Source organism: Sabethes cyaneus, chromosome 2 (assembly GCF_943734655.1).
Source record: "Sabethes cyaneus chromosome 2, idSabCyanKW18_F2, whole genome shotgun sequence".
NCBI lineage: Eukaryota > Metazoa > Arthropoda > Insecta > Diptera > Culicidae > Sabethes > Sabethes cyaneus.
Window position 1 is genome coordinate 63252393 of NC_071354.1, and position 20140 is coordinate 63272532.

The 20140-nt window shown below is 37.4% G+C and overlaps 1 protein-coding gene across 5 annotated transcripts in view; it reads right to left on the minus strand.

The window, feature by feature from the left end:
* Positions 1-20140, minus strand: part of LOC128734337 (calpain-A-like) — a 49732-nt gene that overhangs the window by 13588 nt on the left and 16004 nt on the right. For all 5 annotated transcript variants that reach the window (XM_053828479.1, XM_053828478.1, XM_053828480.1 and 2 more), the window contains 2 exons: positions 1203-1874; positions 283-1140 (listed from right to left, as the gene is read on the minus strand). In XM_053828479.1, coding sequence (XP_053684454.1) covers positions 283-1140; positions 1203-1874 — 1530 coding nt within the window. The remainder of the gene's footprint in view (positions 1-282; positions 1141-1202; positions 1875-20140) is intronic.

Genomic DNA, 20140 nt, shown 5'->3' on the forward strand with positions numbered 1-20140 from the left:
TTTATTTATATTTTACTTTTTTAAATTTTGAAATGTTCATCACAGATTTTTCCAAACGTTCATTTTTAAAATATGCACAATTGTAATCTGAACAAAACACAAATTGATTCTAGCTAAAATTTCAACTTGCGGTCTGAGCCATTTTCTGAGCACCAATAGATATTTTCTACCTTGCTGGTCAACTTGAATTCCTCACTCATACAGAACATAATGCAACATTGTTTAATTTAAACAACTTATCTAAAGTTGAAGCAATTAATCAATTATCAAAATTGCACTCACCCTATCGTCGATGTCGCCAACGCCGACCTCTTCGTCGTTCTCCTCCATCGAGTTCTTGCTTTCGGAGAACACTCGAATCAGAAACTCTCCTTCCTCGTTGGGTTCGAAAGTCGACGGCACAATCAGATAATCCCCGGGCGGAAGCTTAAAGCGGCAGCTGACCTCACGCAAATTGATAAAGGCCGGCGAACGCGCCACTGACGCATTGTACTTGAAGAAATTCATTTTCAGCGGCTTCTGAGCCAAATCTCGCTCGGTAACACGGTACACGGCGAAACCGATCGTCAGGCAGTCCACGCCCATGTTTCGTCGCGAGCGTCGGTTCTTCTGCATCAGTGCGATAATTACTGTACACTTGCCCTCGTCGTCGTCCTCATCCGGATCCTCCAGGTGAACCACATACTGAGGGTTATGCCAGAAAGTCTGCAAGTAGTTACGACAACCACCGGCAGTGCTGCCCATTGCCCATTCACCTTCAAAGGTGGACATTTCCCACCGCAGTTTACCACGGTTCGCCTGTTCCTCACTGAGTGAATCGGGACTCAAATTACAGATCTCAGTACGATCGAAATACCGAATAAAATCTCGATATGACATCCAGAACTCTCCATCAACATCAAAACTGAGGCCAAGCTCCTCTTTCTGTTCGTCGGGAATGAATCGCCATTCCGGAGATTGATCACTCCAAGCACCATTCCATTCTGCTTCATTTCCCCACGGGTTGCGCAGCCGAATAAGTGGGATTTTACCAGAAGTAGATGGAGTTACAATATCGACCATCTGTATCTTGGTAATAGAATAAGCGTGACCCCGGATAAGACCTTCGGGGGTTTCCGCTTCCGTTACGTTCGGATCTGGCTGCAAATTAAATTGTAAGTTTAGTATTTTTAACTATCAAATCATCCAAAAAGGCAGCTTACCTCAATACTACAGGCAAACATCGAGTTCCGCTTGAAACCCTTCTCGACAATTTGAAACAGATTCGGTGGAGTCTGATCCTTCAGATCGTACATTTCCGTAACCCCTCCGGTGAAGTCCTCCATCGCTTCACAGGTGGTGCCACCCTTCAGTGCTTCGTACGACCCGTGCAGCTTAGCGTATGCTTTCTCCAGCAAGGCACTCCAGAATTCATTCTTCTCCGACGATCTCATGTAAATTAGCTCACCACGGTAGGTTGGCAGCCGATCGTCGATGACCACATCGACCCACCTTCCGTACTGCCAAAAGCGAAAGTGGAAGATACCGGCATATTCGTCCTCGAAGCTGTTGTCCTCCGGCACGACACGAAGGAACAGTTTCTGATCCTGAGTCAGATTGGCACAGGCAGCCAGCAGCCAGCAGTCGCCCAGTTCACCCTGCTGCACATCGAACCGTGAGAATCCTTCGACGAAGAACTCCGGACTATCGCTGATCTCGTGCGGACGAAGCCACTCGTAGTGTCGATCAGGACGGCGTGAGTACATCAGCGAAGAGGATGTTGCCGGAAATTCCGGATCCTCGAACAGGGATCCATTTTCGAGACACTGGCTGCGTAGAACGTAGAAGTCCTGCACATCGGTTCGGGTTCGGTAACCACTGCCCTTTTCACCGAGCTGGGGAGAGAGAAAAATTGGAACAATTAAAAACTTGTTGTGGCATATCGACGATATATAAGATTGCTTTCGAATGAAACGGGATGATAAACTCTGTTCTGTGGCACCAGCATTGTTCCCAAATATTATATGAAAAGCATATGAAAGCGCCCAATTTTTCCCTAACAAAATTACTTTTATCCCTCATATTTTTGGGTCATCAGAAATTTTATGATTTGAATTTGTATGTTTTAAATTTGTTGGTTTTTGGAAATTACAAAAGTCAGAATCTAGGGTGTCTATTTTGAACAGGCATTATGCGCCCTCAATTTTGGAAATTCACGGCAAAATCAAATGGAAATATTCAAAATAGAGTACGCGTAACCAAAACAGATGAATCACCATATTTTCCAACAAAACTTGGTTTCGAGTCGAGTTTGATATTCATGAAAAAATGGAATCAAAATGAAATTCGGGTTCGTGCAAGGTTTGGGTTTGGGAAATATAAAACTCGATCATTTTTTGTAGAGAGTTCCACACGAATGCGCGTTCGATTGCGATCGACTTTTTTCGATTCGGTTAAAGATTGTATTTTGGATAAAATTGCATATTAACGCTGTTGTTTTTCGGAGAAAAATGCAGCAATTTTGTTTTAGTTTTTATGAATTTGTTTCATCTTCGAGATTTAGAACAAAAATCAGGTATTTCTAATATTTTTAATTTTCTCAGATAATTCAAATTTTGGTGATTTGATGATTTCTGAAAATGTTTGTCGAACGTCAATCATCTTTACCATTTATAAATATTTCTAAAAATCAGCATTCAAAAATAATTGAAGCCCGGTTTGGTCTCTGCTCATACCGGAATACTAATACATGCAAATTTCCACTTGTTTGATTCAGAAATATAGAAAAGGACACTTTACTCTTCTTTCTCCTTCTTTTTTTATTGGAAACTTCGATTACTTCATCCATTATTTCAACTTTTGTGTCCTCCTTCTTGACTATTAAGCGAAACTGGTATACAACACTATATACACTCAAATCTTTTTTTTACACGGGGGATGCATGCCGTGTAAAATAAAACCGTTTAAAAAAACCGCGTTAATTCGAAAAATGCTGTGTAAAATACCGCGTAATTAAAAAATCGTCATAAAATAAACCGTGTTAATTCAAAAATCGATGTAAAAAACTGCGTCAATTCAAAACCACCAAAAAAACCGCTCGAATTTAAAAATCGCTGAAAAAACCGCGTTAATTCGAAAAATCGTCATTAAAAAAACCGTGTCAATTCAAAAAACCAACTCCCGCTGCACTGATCCACGCCACTGCACAAAACTTATAACACAACCCAAGCAACCATTTAAGCTTTATTGTACTCATAACGCAATTTTCAAGACCTAGATAATAAAACTACATAGTAATGAAGCTTCGAAATCACCCACAACCTCCTGATAACAGCTATAAAATCGCTGTTGCACACGTTCAACCCGTAGGTTTCCACTTAGCTGCTTGGGAAACTAATATAATACTTTAAAATAGAGTGCATTCTTGAGTTTCAACAAATCTTAAAGATGAATCCAAGCTGCCGAGACGCTTTGGAGGTAACTGGCTTACGATAAAATTTAATTTCAAATTGTAACCAAAGAAGGTGACCGTTTTAAATCGTTCACATTTGAATGTGTCGTCTGTATGTCCTATTGATGCAAACAATTGCAGTTAATCGGTGGACACTAACAATGTAGCCCAAGTGTAACGCCACATCGGTAAATAACAAAAAACTAAAGATCCCATGTTGCTGCCTTGAGAAACTTCAAACTTATTGGTAAACACCAAGTTACCACTGCGGCATAGTTTAACCATTCAACAATCTATTGGCAAGCACCAAATCGAGACAGTTTCCGTAAGAGTATTAAGCATAAGCATAAGTATAGGATGCCGCCTGTGTGCTGCTACTTCGTTATCGACCAGAACCGATGAAAATTGCAAAATGATTACAGAAATAAGCACGCTTGGGACAGCACGTGCACCTCATTGTGTAATCTTATAAAGTCCTTGCATGCCGATCAATACCGATGCCGGTCACGTCTGAATGCGGGTCCTGGCGGAATGGAAAAAAGTAAGTCCAATACTTGTTGATACTAAATCGAGTTTCCGTAAGATTATTCCATTAAAACAGTTGTCGTCTTTTTTTGGGTATTTCGCGCGGCTGTTTCAAAATGCGTGTCGTTTCTCCCGAGAAAACCTAACGAATTGTGCACAAATGGGGCACCGTGAGTGGTCTTTCGATCAGAAAACTAGCTAAAAATGAAGGTGTAAGCGTCTGAACAGTTCCACCCGTGTAGAGGAAGCATGGAGAACAGTGCACGTTAGAAGATTACCTGAGGCGTGGTAGAAAATGGCCTTCTGCGACTGTTGCTGGAATTTGGCCATTTGGGTTTCGGCCGTTCGTGATACGGCTATTTGTGTTTCGGTCATTCGGTACCAGCCTGACGAAACCTACAAAAATATCGAATCGACTATAAAACTCTGCCAGGACCGAAATTTTATACCTCACCGAAGCGGAAGGACGTTCCTGGATCAGTAAAAGCTTTTAAAACCGAACAAATCGGCAAGAAGGTTCTGGCGTAACGAAATGCCAATCCACAAAAATGTCTCATTAATTCATTACAACGGCAAAATGAATGGAAGAATTATGTCAAAGTGGCTGGTACCGAATGGCCAAAACACAAATGGTCGAATCACGAATGGTCGAATTTCAAAAATAGTCACAGAAGGCCGAAAATTCGTTTTGCTGAATCACGAAAGGTCGAATAACGAATGGCCGAATTTTCTCGGAATGCCTAAATGACTATTTAAAATTAAAAACATGAATCGGCAAGCACTTAACAAATAACTTTAATGAATCAACAAGTAAAATAAGCAACACATCTGTTTACTATAAAAAACATGCTTGAAGAACGCCTTTGTTTGGCTTCTTTCTTCTCCTAAGTGCAAATGATTTACGTTCATTATAAGGTGCGAGACATATTTACTGCGTCAGTAGCAAATGTTTCTCAGATGATTTAGGGTGAGATGGCCGCAGGCCGCAAGTGTGCACCGGTGATCCGCCGTCGGAACTCCCCCGGGACCGCTTCTGTTTAAGTGCATGCATTTTTCTAAGTTTACTGAAGAGCAGGGATTATCCCCTGGTTAAGTCCGAGCGAGCGGTAGCGAGTAAAGACAGCATGTACCCATCGTTTGTGCAGGTTAAAGGCCGTGAATATTTTCGGCCGAATATTATGTTCGGCCACTCGTGTTTCGGCCATTAGATATATTATGCCATTTGTTATTTCGGTCATTTGTGTTTCGGCCATTCGTAGGTAATCCCGTCAAAGGGTGTGTGCAAAAAAGTTTCCCAGGCTTGATCAAACAACATAACATTGCTATAATCTTTTGGCCTGATCTCGCCTGTTTCGATGATGAAGCCAGCAATGTTACATACGTACCGGGAGACCTGAACTCACTAAGCTATCCAGAGACTCGTCTTATCGAGATTTTTTGAGTTTTGATGAAGGTGAAGTTGAGGAAACACGGGAAACCAGCGAATAGTGTTAAAAATTCATAAGTAATTAGTCCAAAGATTTAAAAAAGGTCGGAGAAAGACCTGTACAAAGGCATCGGCTAGGCCCACTGAACAACATTTGCCGCAGAGATGATTCTTGAAAATGTAACAAAATTAAATATTATTTCAGCAATAGTACATTATCGAATCTACAGCAGAAGAAAAAACGGGGACAACAGTACCATCCATTCCGATATTCCGTAGTTATAAACGTTGGGAATATCATCGCTGAACTTACGTTATTAACCATAAGTCAAGCTGCATTAGATCAAGGCGCCTTATTTTACTCTGAACATATCTTATATTTTGAGCATAACAACTGCTTGTGACAGTCCCCCGACAGGACGCCTTATCCTGTTGTTATAAAGTTACTACAGTGACTGATAAATAACCATTTTAAGTGATACATTAGTTGGAATAACTCAGTAAGTGGAATAAATCAATAGCGTTTTCCAAATGAGGCCTCGCGCACCCCCACGTTTCATTAAAAGTTTAGCTCACAGTAAAATAGTATACGGAATTCCGTCCTCTGACTAACCAAAAAAGTTGAGAACCATTATAGTAGCAGACAAATTTTTTTATTGATACTTTCATATCGCTGATGAGCTTTATGATACTGTTGACTTATGGTCACTATCGAAAAGCAAGTCATGCTGTGACATGCGTTGGTTTGGTCTGCAATGGAAAATACTGACCAAGGCATGTTTTTCTAGCATTTTTTGTGACAGCACCTAATTCAGATCACTTATGGCATGATTCACCTTTGAGTCCTCACTGAAAAGTAAAACTTTGACATTTATTTACATGGTATGTGTCTTCAGCAAGTATTTTCAATTATGTTTCATGGAAAAATATTAAAATGCCTAAATTATTTGCCGAAAGTTACAAAAAATGCATCAAAGTATGATGTATCAGTGCACCTAATTCCGATCATCAATTTTAAGGGGTGATTCTAATTCCGATCACAAGTGTATCTAATTCCGATCACGTCATGATGAGCTGTTGAAGTAAAAAACTATTGTTAACTTGTACCAAATGGATCTGAAATGTTTTGCGTTTATATAGTCTGAGGACAAACCCCCTACCAGTCATCTCCTGCTTGCGTTAATGATCATTATTATTATTAGATTAATATTCATAAAATTTGTGTGCTTGCTCGACTGGCGGATTATGAAACTTTTATCTTCATTTAACTGTTACAATAAAATTGGGCCATTCAACGTATTCATAAAGTTTCGATCATAAATACTAAAGTCGCTTTTTACGCGGTTTGTTTTTTACGCAACTATTTTTACGCGAATTTCGAAATTTACGCAGATGTGCTCAATGTTCAGAGAAATTTCTCAGCATGAAAAACTCTTTCTCATGATATGAATGATTCTTTTCCCCCTAAAAGTAAAATACAAAATTTATTTTTTAAGCAGTAAGAGATAGAGCAAAACAATGTTCTACAAATTTTTTGAGAAGATTATTATAAAGAGCTTTGCTAAAGAATGTCATCTTCTAGCTATTATAGTTGTGGTGATAAGAAACAACTTTTGTGGAAACTTCACGACAATCAACTTTTTGAACACAGTTCTTTCAACAGTGTTTTAACACATTTGACATGTTTGACAATGATTTTCAAACAGTCAAATTACATACTTTTCTAGAATATAGTAACTTGCTATCGTCAATATTTGAGAAGAAAATTCCATTTTTTTGTAAAAATCATGCAACTTTCAATAGCAATAACTCCCAAACATACAAAAACATGCAAGCCATTCATTACCCATGTGAAAGTACAACAAAAATACTACAAAATGCTAAACAAATTAGGCTGACCCTCTACCGAAAAAATTGCATGGAAAGTGGTTACTCAGTTGGCATTATCATGGCGTAGTTCAAAAACAGTGTTATCCAGATTAAGTAAATGTCAGATATAATTATTCAAAATGTGTAATTCAAACAAGATAGATTATTTCCAGAGATTCAGAACAACAATTTCAAATATCCTTTTTGTATGGAATCCAATTAGCTGCAGTTCAAGGTGTACAAGTTTCAAAGTGTATTTGTAACTTTTTCATTATCAGTATCGCTGTTACTGAGAGGCTGAGAGGCGTATTTTGATACCATTGTGATACTATTGTGTAAAAACTGCGAATTTTTTGGAGGGTGGTATCTTTAGAGAAGTTTATTAATTATATATTATTAATAAAATATAGTGAATATTATAATAACTTCGCCAAAGATATCACCCTCTAGCCTCTCAGTTATATGCTAATATATTGTTATTATGCATTTTCTAACACACTTCCTCCCGTAGTACTAATACTAAAATGCACAGCAAATCCCTCCTTTTTCTCTCTAAAGCATAGTATACAGTTCCAAGCGAAGTGAAAATCGAAGCAAGTGAAAAAGCGTGTCTTTTCGCTCGCGGGAAATAAAGACTGTGGATCTCTTCATAATTTCATGAGCTTTCGGTTTACAGTTCATGCGAAGTGAATTGAAGGGTTTACAGTTCGAGCGAAGTGAAAATAAATTTAAAGCCAATGCGGTATTTACAAGTGGGGCAATGGTGCTGCAGTAATTAAGTGTAGCGCAAAACATTATCAATACGTTTTTAAAACCGAAACACCAGTAATAACGGTTTGGCGTGACGTCTAATTCTACAAAAAATCCGCATTGCTCGTTGCGGTATGTTTTTGGAGTCATGAAGTTTTTTTTGCCAATATTAATAAATATTTTCCTTTTCCACACCTCTACACACTCATTGACTTGAAACGTCAAGTTTTCGCTAGCTGCAGCCTTGTTCACGAACGTAGACGCGCGCGAAAGAAAAATACCCAAGTGAAAAAGATGTCATCCACAATCTTTAATTTCGGTGGATCACGTTTGTTTACAGTTCCGAGTGAAGCGAAATGCAGTTTTTGCGCTAGTGAAAAAGTTGAACGTTTTGTATGGGATTTTCACTTCGCTCGGAACTCTATACAGGGCTTAAGAGTCCAATTACTGCTACGCTGCTGCACATTATACATCGTAAAAGCAATAACATATGAAATCTAAGCAGAAAAGCAGTTCATTTTGACAAATCAAAAGCATGATAAAATCGGGAAAAAACGTGACAAAATCGGGGAGTGACAAAATCGGGTTACCACTGTAGTTTGAATCACATAGTTTTAATCGGTTACTTCGAGTGATAAGCAGATTCTTTTCGTCGTATCCAAAGCACTAGCAGGCAGAAAAACGAAAATTGTGTTCTTTTAGATTTTTTTTAAATTGTGCTGAATTACATCAAGAGTGTATGGAATCCCCAGTATGGAGTCCCAGTCCCAGCATCTATTACTCCTTAATTGCCTTTGGCAGAAGTGAAACAATACATAACAAATAAATAAAATTGAGTTTGAGACAACTGATAATTGATAATTGATTTGAAATAATAACGAAAACCCGCACTGTACTCGATAGATGTACTCTCCGTCCGTGGTGTAGTACGCCTTCAGTGGAATCTGCGGCAAATATCTGCGATGTACCGGACACCGATAGTTGTAATTCCTGTAGTAAAGAGCCTCCAGAGGATTCTCCTGACAGTACCGGCCGTAGCACCGATCGTACATTCCGTACTGATACGCTACGGAACCTGCCCTTCTCGTGGCTCCTTCGTTCACACTCGGCGTTCCGGTAAAAATGTCCGGACTCACAAACACCAAATTCCGCTCGACTACCCGCTGAACCAGGGTTTCCACGACCGAGGAACTGGTCATCCCCGAACCGGCACTAGCTGAAGACTAACCGCCAAGTGTCAAGCTGAAAATGCTTGAGTGAGGTTGAGGTTTTCATCTGCTGTCCGAACATTTACGTACGTTTCTCCTTGAAGGCAGGAGGTAAAAGCTTTTGCCATGAACATGAACCCTCCATTACGGCGGTACAGGACAACCCGCTGAGAATTTTCCGCTGTTCGAAGTAAAGCACAGCACACACGGGATATTCGCACGGTGACTGGTTTTCGGTACGAACAATGGTTCGTATTGGTTGATGTATCAATGACGAAAAACTTATGCCATATCTGCTAAATATTTTGCATCCGATAGGTCCTTGAACTTGATTTTGGATGAACGAAGTTCGGTTCACGGTTCACCGGAGCTGGAGTTCAGTTCACGACTTTTGACCGTGATTTGTAATTACGGTAAAAAAGCTCTTACGTCAATAATGACGAGTGGGTACTTTCGATAGTGTTTGTTATAAATTTTAAACTAATTTCGTTGAAATACCAAATATTCTTACTTACCACCATTGGAGGAATCATATAAATCGAATAACAGTAACAAACATGTCAATTTAATGCTTCTGTGCTAATATTGAATCGAATTTTGAATGAAGCAGATTAGTTAAAGTTGTAAAGTTATTTTCAAATGCGATAAGGTTTATCGATAATAGCCGCTCTTGCAATGTTGGAAACAAAAAAGAGTAAACGGTTGACAACAGTTTAGTTTCATTCGATGGACGGTAGAAAAGAAGCTCAATCATAAACTCTTTGAATCTCACGATCTTCCAAATAAATCAAGATTCTCTTCTAACTCAAGATCATAATTTTCTACAATTTAACTATGATTTATATTGCAACAAATAGTGGCGTTTCTATCACGATTCTTAAAGAGGAAAATGGTTATGACAGCAATTAACAGGCCGTCTCCATTGATTTCATACAATAAGGAGACGCATCATTAATTATCTAACATAGCATGGTTTTTGTTCAGCAAATAAAGCCACTTTGAAGGGATAGAGTCTTAAGTTAAGGCTTTAAGTTATTATTTCCAAAACATTGTATTTTACACTAGTTCGGTTCATATTTTTATAAGTGGCACAAGACTTATTATTTTCTTTTAATTAATATGTTAATTGAACACGCGGACCGTTAACGAACATTCGTATGCTATAAGTTTAATCGGATTTTGATCCAGTTTCGGTGCCACTTTAGGGACATGACCTAATATTTTCTGAGTATTATTTAGGCGAATCGCTTGGCGTTGCTTGTGTGAATAATGTGTCAATCAAGAAGAAAGGTGTGAATATATTTGAGATTGAACGATTCTAACACACCTTTAAAGAGGCACGCTCTAATACTCTACTGAAATACTCTATCAGTAAAACCGCGAGCTAATTCGATGTTAAGCACTCCTTATCAACAACGCACAGGTACCGAGTTTTTGTTTGTTTGAAAATTAATTACGCTTTAATGTAGCTGCTTATCAAACAAATCACTATAGAAGCAATCCAGCGGCGATTCGAGGAAATTGTTAATAAAAAGAATCGTAAATTATAAATCCAATTGAGAAAATTAGACTTGTGACTCTGATTACTTCCACTGTAAACTCACATGTTGAAACCTACGAATCGAAGGGAGGAATCTCGTCACTGCTGAGGAGACACTTTTAAGAACTTCTATGATTTCCTGCCGATTGTTAGAATCATCTTCGCAACTCATTTCTAAGCACTTTTTAGTCCTTATTTACCCAATAAACTATGAACACATATTTACACTATCACACAACTTATCTTCCCGCATTTCTAAATCGTTCTGACACGCAACGAAACGACTAGAATATTTCGCACTAACATCGCACTATAGTGTGTCATTTAGTACTGGTATGCCAATTTAATTTAGTTTTTATTCTAACGTATAACGGAGGCCAGCCGGATAGCGGAGGGATACCATCACACATCACACCTCGTGATTGCCAACCAAACCGACTAAAGCCTCCAGCTGAACTGCGCGGATTGAAAACGAAATCCATCTTATCCGTCCAGCGAGTGTACAGGCGCATATGTTTGCAGCACAACAAACGCTGACGCCGCAAAAAGTATGTATATAAAAAGGTATTGGTTTGGATGTTATCACTAACTGCTGTCGGACTAATCTGATGTCGCATAAATGGCACAAAAGCGTGAAGCTGAAGTATCATTTTGCTCCGTTTGTTTTTGACGTAGAATTACTCCTTGCCGCAGGGTGTCATTCCTTAATTTAGATTCTAGTTACCGTCACAAAAATGTAAAAGATTCTTAACGCTAATAGCTCTGCCAATTTCTTTACAATCGCCTCGCTTCTCAGGCAGGGACGACCCTTAAATACACCATCTGTTTATTGCGATTTCGATAACTTTCCTTTTAGGAAAAAAACCTGATTTAATCCACCTAGTGGTGAAAGGAACCTTTGTTATACCGTCTTACTTGCAATTAGAGATAGAAATCGACACGTTTGGTTTACATGAAATTTTTGGAAATTGAATAAGTTTACAAAATTTGAAGCAAATAGAAGCACTTATAAATTTTGATAGTTTCTTTTCTCATGAAATTTCTGAGTAAGTTGTTACTGATGAGGGTAAGTGCAAGTAAAAGTAAGTTGTAAGCTGAAATATTATTCTTTAACATATACATTGCGTAGTAAAGGTCTAGTTTATAGGTTTTTGAACTATGCATAATTTCCTGTAACGCCATTCTATTTGATTCACAACAATAAAGTTTTCTTGAATAAATTTCATCAATTTTTATGAACCTTCAGTTACTCACGTTGTTGTATTTTGTACACCATATGTAGGTTTTTGAATGCCATATTGTTATATAGTTACAAATCGTATATTACGTATATACTAACGTATATTCTTCAATAAACTTGTTATGAGCAAAATGTCAGAATTATTCAATGCATTATTACTTTAAATTGTTAGGAAAATAGATTAGCATAAACCGACATCACAGAAACGAAGCAAGTAGCATGTGAGGTGTACCGCAATTGACCCCAACTGGAATTTTCTTTCGTTTCTTCATATGGAAAATGGTGTCTGTGTGCAGCAAAACTACCAGTAAATGTAAAATGTTTAAAATGTATCCGTCTGTTGGTAGTCGAGTAATTCGGGGTCAAAATCAGGATATTTTTTATAATCAAAGTTCTACAGTTTGTAAACAAGGAAACATAGAGGTATACTATATTCAGCAAAGTTGTGTATTTCTATTATTTATACAACTTTGTAATACATGAAAAAGTCATACAACAATTACAAAAAGAGCTAAAATAGAAAAACTGATTTTTCAAATTCATATACAATAAATAAGATCTCTTCGTTGAAGAGATAGTAGGTTACTGTCTTCAGCAAAATTTCTTGTAATAATATGCTCTAAAACTTTGCAGAACACATCAATGTGTTATATTGAAACTGAAGGAAAATAATTTTTTTATTTCACTTTTAGGGGGATTAATCAATATTCAAATTCTACCAGACGATAGAGCATTCAATTTCAAGAAACTCTTTCAAAGGTTCGATAAACTTAAAACCAAGTTTTCCTAGTCAACACTCTAGTGCGCACGTTTTCTTTGGTTTTGGGCTATTGTGCGCGCGAGTAACCGTGTTACAAAAGTTGGCGCGTATGTTCAAGGGTTAATATCTTTTGACCGGCAAAACCAATTCTTATGAAATTTTGCATATATATTCGTAGTGTGAAAACCTCTCGTTTGATATTAAAATAATTGAAATTAGGTTATTTTTCTTGGTTAAAATCATTATAAATTATTGTTAATTTTGGTGTGGTGTATTGAATTACTCATAACTTTCAAATTAAACATCCAATCAAAAAACCATTCAATAGTGATCTATCCGGCTATATTACCTGCCAAATGAAACTAATAGCACGTAAATCGGTTTGGCCATCTCTGAGAAACAGGCGATCATTTGAACCTTGTCAAAACTGGTTTTTTAAGCATAACTTTCAAACCACTTGTTTGTTTTCAATAAAAATTGGCGTGAAGCTTAGCAATAGTAAGAGCTTTTATTTGGTACTAAGATCGATGAAATCGGTTATGTGGTTCCGGAGAAAATCGTGTCACGTAAATTTCACATTTTTGCTTATAACTTTTAAACTAAAAGTCAGACCACGAAACCATTTAATCGTGATATACTAGGTAAAAATACCTTTCAAATAAAAGTTATAGCAGACGAATCGGTTCAGCCATCTCCGAGAAATAGGCGATTGAAAATTGAAGCGCACACACATACACACATACACACACACACACACACACACACAGACATTGCTCATTCGTCGAACCTGATCGATTGGTATATGTGACACGGCCCTCCGGGCCTCAGATCGATTTCGTGTTTTTCGACCAATTCCTAAACCTTTGTTATATTGTATAACAAAGGTAAAACAGGTCAAAGATTCTTTAGGACGATTAAACCTAGACCAAGTTGATGTCTGTACTTGGGAAATACGCCAAAAATAGGTTGAAGATTTTTTATGTACGACGATTTAACCTAGTTCAATATGTTGTCTGTGTTGGGGAAATGCATCAGAAAAAGTGGCAAAGTCTCCTCGTCGAAGATTATTTCGAATTGTAGAAGAAATCTAGGACAATTTGATATCTGTGTTGGGAAAGTGAGCTACAACTGTACTGTTCGGTTGAATATGATTTTTTATATGTTCATATCTATGTATGGGCATGTTTGCCATGTTATTGGAAGAGTAATGAAAAGAGATTCTATTGTGTTGTGGCAAGGATGTGTCACGTGCTATTGAGAAAAAGGGATCGAATAGGACACCATACGAACCGTTGTTTTTCAAGAGATGGCGCTTTTCTAGGGGTAGTAAAATCAAAATTTCTCACTTATCTATGTTTACCTTCCTGAAAAACAATCACTAATCATATTTTATTTGTGGTACAGTTACTCTGTTATACTTAATTTTCATGACTTGTTCCTAATTTTGATAAAAAACAAACTTTTCCTATACCTCTCTATAGCATCTTACTACCATTCATCCGAGAGCCCGGAAAAGTGATTTGATACCGTACGAGAGCCAGGAGCTGCGATTAGTTATATTGCGATTAGCGATAAACACAAAAGAAACTGAGATGCATGAGAGATTAATATTGCTGTGTTGAGTAAATTTATTGTCGCGCAAAATTGAGCTGTTTCCGAAATGTACAATATGCGATGAAATATTAGCGCCAAATTCTGTTATTCATTGTCAGAAACTAGAGGCGGTGTCCTATAAGTAAAAATACTTAAAACGCGTATTTTTTTGCACGGTCAAAAAAATCTCTGTTTTTTTTTCGCCCCTCCCTTCAAGTGCCCAACACCGGAAGGACAAAAACTTTATAAAATATGTGTAACTAGCTGTAACCCCGCGCGTCGCCTCGCGTCTAATTGAGAGCAAATTGGAGGTACGCTATGTAACGCTAACGCTATGTAACTCTATGAAGTGCAACAACGTTATTTTTGCTCGGCTTGAATGTAATCTGGTATGATTGGTTTGAGTCTTTGCTTAATGTGGGCGATTATTACCACGAAAATACATATCGCGCCCCTCATTTTGGCGACAGACATAAGCCTCTTATATTTATGATGGTCTAATCAGAATTAGTCATATAAGCAGAATCCATAACAACTTTATAATAACTGTGTAGGGATGCCAACAAAATTTTTAATATAAAATATATTAAACACTAAATTTCAACAAACTGTTAAATTACTTCTTGTTGCACAATATCGAAAGCATACACTTCTCTTTAAGGAAAACAAATAAATTTAATAATTATCTGGAGCAAAATTGCAAATTTTTTTTTTTTATATAATTTGAATAAGCAAGCTTTTAACTGTATAAAAAACCAACTTTGCGTGGTCATACATTAATACGGCAGTTAGTCGGAGCCTTGGCCACGAAGTATGCTCTATTGTCCAACGTCCAACATCAAGTAGGTCTCGTCATTCTCTACCGGAAAGATGTTTTTCGCCAGTACCTTCAGCCGTGATTGCCTACTGCTCGCTCAGATATGACCGATCTCGACGGACGCATCCACCTTGCTGCTCTCGGTGTTCCTTTTCAGTTTCTGGAGCGCTTAACCTTTCTCCAGGAGAGAAAGGATGTTGTATGTGCCGAATCGGCTATATCCAGCGAACACGAAGTGCCTTACAGTGTCCAACTTCTGCATTCCGGGTTGCAGCTGACAGTACGAACAAAGCATCTAGTGTAATTGCTTGACTGTTTTTGTCATAGCTGCTGCAAATCAATTGATAACGCTGTCAAATTATTCTGTACACAATAGGGTTGCTACTATAGGCGGATTCATCACCAGCTGGCTGGATACCCTTATGAATAATCGCTAAAATCAGTTCATAAGCTAAAATCATGCATATGTTATGTCCACAAATTAGTAATTGTCAATAGTTATTTTCGGTAACTTTTGGGTAATTTAGATTTAGCGATTAGCGAAGCTTCTGAATCTGAGTTTTTGATTAGCGAGCTAGCTTTTTTGGTTAGCGGATTAGCGGTTAGCGACGCTAAATTTTCCTATGTTGTAAATGTTTTCCCCAAATGGCGTCGAGGTATGATGCTGGTCTAACAAGCCACGTGTCGTATGTTCGAATCTCAATCTCTGTTGAATAGAAACGGAAGGCCAAGTTTCAAAAATAGAATGTAACATTTAGGCTTCATTTTCCAGTTGTAAAAGGCTGTGGTAATAGTTTAGTGAAATTATTAATGAATAATAGTAAGCTTTCCGAGGTACTGCCTTGAGGGCCTCCGAAGTTGTTACTAAACCAACTAGAATGGAACAAGCTCAGACCTTGTGATAATAGTCATTAAGACTGTTGAGTAAAAAACCGAAGAAAAATTGGGGAACAATTTTGATATAGAAATCTTTTATTAATTTAAGATAAACTTTTCTAAAAAAATTAAACTCAGTAGGAATGAGTCATACAAAATCCGCAACATGTCGGCTATACTCATATTTCAGTACAAGCTGTAGGGTCAAACAAGGAAAAACGTTCCCTTACACGTTATTTTATTAAAAAACTTGATCGTATCGTATGATCTTGTGACTTTTTCTACCTTCACAACGAATCGAATTTGGACTGTAGTACTAAATTCTTGAGTATAATGGGGCAAATCAGACATCTAGATTGTGTTGTATCAAAATAAAATTGTTCATATACCATTTTCCTAAAACCAACCAACTTTCCTTACCATAGAATCCCAAATTAGAGAAAGTTTGTACATAATTCTTCCAAAACTATTAGAAAAAAAGGGTGAATGGGGCAAAATGGGCTACTTCTCGTTATTTCCGCGCGTTGAAATCATCACCCATCGATTTTTCGTGATTTTTTATATAAGAAAAGTGACTTTTTACCACTTAAAAATAGCGGCAACAAAAAGTTCCGTTTTTTCGGTCGATTCTGCCCACTGTGCATTGGTTTTAATTCCGACGGAGTGATAAGTGAGAAAGGACAGCATGCGCCCGACATTTAATCTGTCCGAAGGTAAGCAGTTTCGTTCATACCCGGCAAATAATGTACGATTATATTTACTATAGAGATATTATATTCCGAATTTTACCACATTTTTTTCTATAAAATGTAAAACCACTTAGTTAACGAAATGTATTTGCTTTTAGAACAGAAGAGACATATATGCTGTTAGGACAGTTAAATGACTTTCGTTTGATTATATGTAAACAGTAAAGGTAAAATATTAGTCAGTAAAAACAGTACGGCTGAGATAATTGGCACTTTTCCTTCAACGATTTAATTAAACCGGCTTTTGTGAATTGATACTCCATCGTTAGTAGAACCAGGTTCGAGGTAAAGTTGCACTGAGCAAAGTGCTGAACGCATTCTACTGGTATCATAAACAAAGCAGCCGGAAACAACATTTAGTTGACATCTGAGACCTGACATCGGAGTCTGTCTCACAGAAGCTCGCCATAACATATCATTCAAATATTGAAACTTGAAATGAATTGTTTATTTAATATACTTGTTTAACTTTCGGCTAATGATCTGGATTCTATGGTTTGCATTTTGACACTCTATACATAGAAAATTTTCAGTAGAAGTGATTTCATTAGTGTGATGGTAAACTATATAATTCTATATAAATTTACCATACGTCGTCAAATTAGACTTATAAGTGATAGAATCACCGCTGCTTTTTGTTTATATATTCTTGATATTAAATAACACGATAACTTTTTTCGGACTTGTTTATTGTAGTTGAATCGAACGGTTTGTGAGCAAAAAGTGTTTTGAAGCCATGTTATTTTATTGTGATAATAAAATCGTTTGAAATCTAAAAACGAATCCAAATTCTAAATCGATTAGATAGAGTAAATATGTTTTTGGAGAAAAATTAGCTGTGTCGATATAATAAGTTCCATATATTGTCACAGCTTTCAGTCTACGTTTGACTTGCTTCTGATAAAAAATAAACATGTACCCAGTTCCTTTTACCAATGTGTAAATATTTCCGGAGAACTCTAAATGTAGTATTCATCGACGTCAATTTTACGAAATCCAGATAGAAATCAAATGATTGTAATTCCACAGAAACATGACAGATAGCACAGATACCTGCTTACAGTTTATGCCTCCGTAAATGACAAATTGATCGAAAGGGAAGATCTACTAAGAGAACCAACACGTAAAAAATGATTACAGTGGAAAGTTTAATCATCACACCGTAATTACTGCTCTAGCTATTAGTCCCACATCGTCATCAGGTGTGGTGCCTAGTCCTTTAGTGGAGGTATAAAAACAAGGCGCAGTCTTGTAGTTTATTTATCACTCAGTCATGATTGTATTATCAGTGAATCTGTTATGGTGAAGAACTACCTCGAGCAAATTGGTAGGAGTTTTAGTTTTTTTGGTGTGGAAGGTTAGTTTTAAGAAATTACCTTTTTAAATCTTCTCACATACGGTAGAAGTCTGACAATATCCGCAATACTTTTGAAGCAAAACCTTTCCTGCTTCTCATTGGATCGTGATAAAGTAACTTTTTCATTTGCTGGTACCTGGCTGTAGTCAACTGAATCTAATTCTACACCGATATCAGCCTCAAATGCTCTTAGCGGGATACGTTCCTGCTTGCTAACAAAATTAACGGTACAACTTTCAGCTTCACCAGTTTCAATTTCGGAAATTTCCGAATCTAGATCATCCATTTTTTCGATTTTTTATTTTCAATTTGGATTTACAAAGTGACACGGCAAGTGTTACGTCACAAGTTCGCGCGCGATTCTCTTCCTCGTGACAGTGGAGAACCATTCGAAGCAATTTTGTTTTCGGTACTGATAGTCTGCACTGCATAAACCATACCTACAGCAAAGCCGCGCTGCGATTATAAGTTATAAACAGAATACCTAGAGCATAATAATTTCACGTGTCACGGACACCAAAATTGCAAGCGGCCGTATCCTTCCGACCGCGTGTAAATAGACAGTAGATTCATCATTTTTGACCGGCAATCGTATATTGACGAGTCAAAAATATATTGCCCAAAAAACGTCAAAATTGTGATTTTTTGGTGTTTTCAGTGTTGATAAAAATATCAATTATGCTAAGTCAATGCCAGCAGTTATTCATGCTATAGTGATGTTCGTAGGCCAAAACTTTTCTCAAACAACATGTGGGTGAAATTTATTCTAGTACGGTTGATTGCATCGAAGTTTCGGTTGCCTAGGCAACCTTATTTCCGATCAAATCAACAAAACTCAATGCAGTTTGTTCGCACCTCTACCTACAGAAATCCTGTTGCATTTCGTTGTTGTTATCGGCGAAAAATTGAAATCAAAACACGGATATTTAATTGGAACAGCTTAACTCTGGATTAACTGGATTATGCCATAATGCTAAATTATTGCAAAGCATTCTGTCTTGATTTAATATATAAAGTAATTGCTATCCAGATTACTAGAAAATACCATGAAGGTCAATTGAAGCAGGCCAATCTTCTGCATACAACTTTTAATTAGCTGGCAAAGGTTATTTAGCTGCCGGGAAAATTACATAGCGAAAGCGCATCCTACTAGACAACCCTTCTTAGTGAAACAACGCAGTAGGACCACAGACAAATAGACGTGACGTTTGCGCCAGCCAAGCAAAAATCACTCATTCCCTAAAAAAGCATGTTTCGTAACAGGGCCGTCGAGTGTTACAGCTCTAAGTTCTAGCTGTAAAATAAAGTATAACACAAAGTGTCAGTGTACAAGCAAAATACATCTGACGACATTTTTGAAAGAAATTGTTTTAATTAGTCATATCCGTCCGTCCGTGAGCAATACTTGTAGTTTGATTAATTAAAACTATTTAATTATCTAGTCATAGTAAACTATTTAGTTATTTACAATCTCGTGCACATGCGCATATCAGGCATTGTTTCATAATTAACTTACTAGACCTAGCATTTGCACAGTCTACTCCTAGGTTTCCTGGAAGTTGGGAATTGTACTCTTACGGCTTTCTAAGTTTATATTACGTGTCAGTTTATTAGTGTTGAGTTGTTCACAGTCTTCAGTTCTGTACAGACTAGTTTATCTATCAACTTAAATTACCTCTCTGAAATTTGTTTCCATTGCAGTTTTGTGTTATCTTTACTACTGTTTTAAAAAAACGAAATCAGTTCGGAGGCTGAGACGCAATATTTTTGCTATTATGGTCGCTTTTGTTCCTCCTATCATGGTCGAGATCTTCCTAATAGTGCACATTAGCCCTCTCGGCGCTGCGTCCGGTTGTGCGTGCCTAAAACTTTTCCTAAATTAAGGCGGATTATACCTTAATAGATCTCTAATAATGGTCGCAGTGGTTTAATCTACTACAAAGAAAAAAATCTTTGAGAGATTTACATGCTGTTTCAATCACTAATATCAGATACTTAAC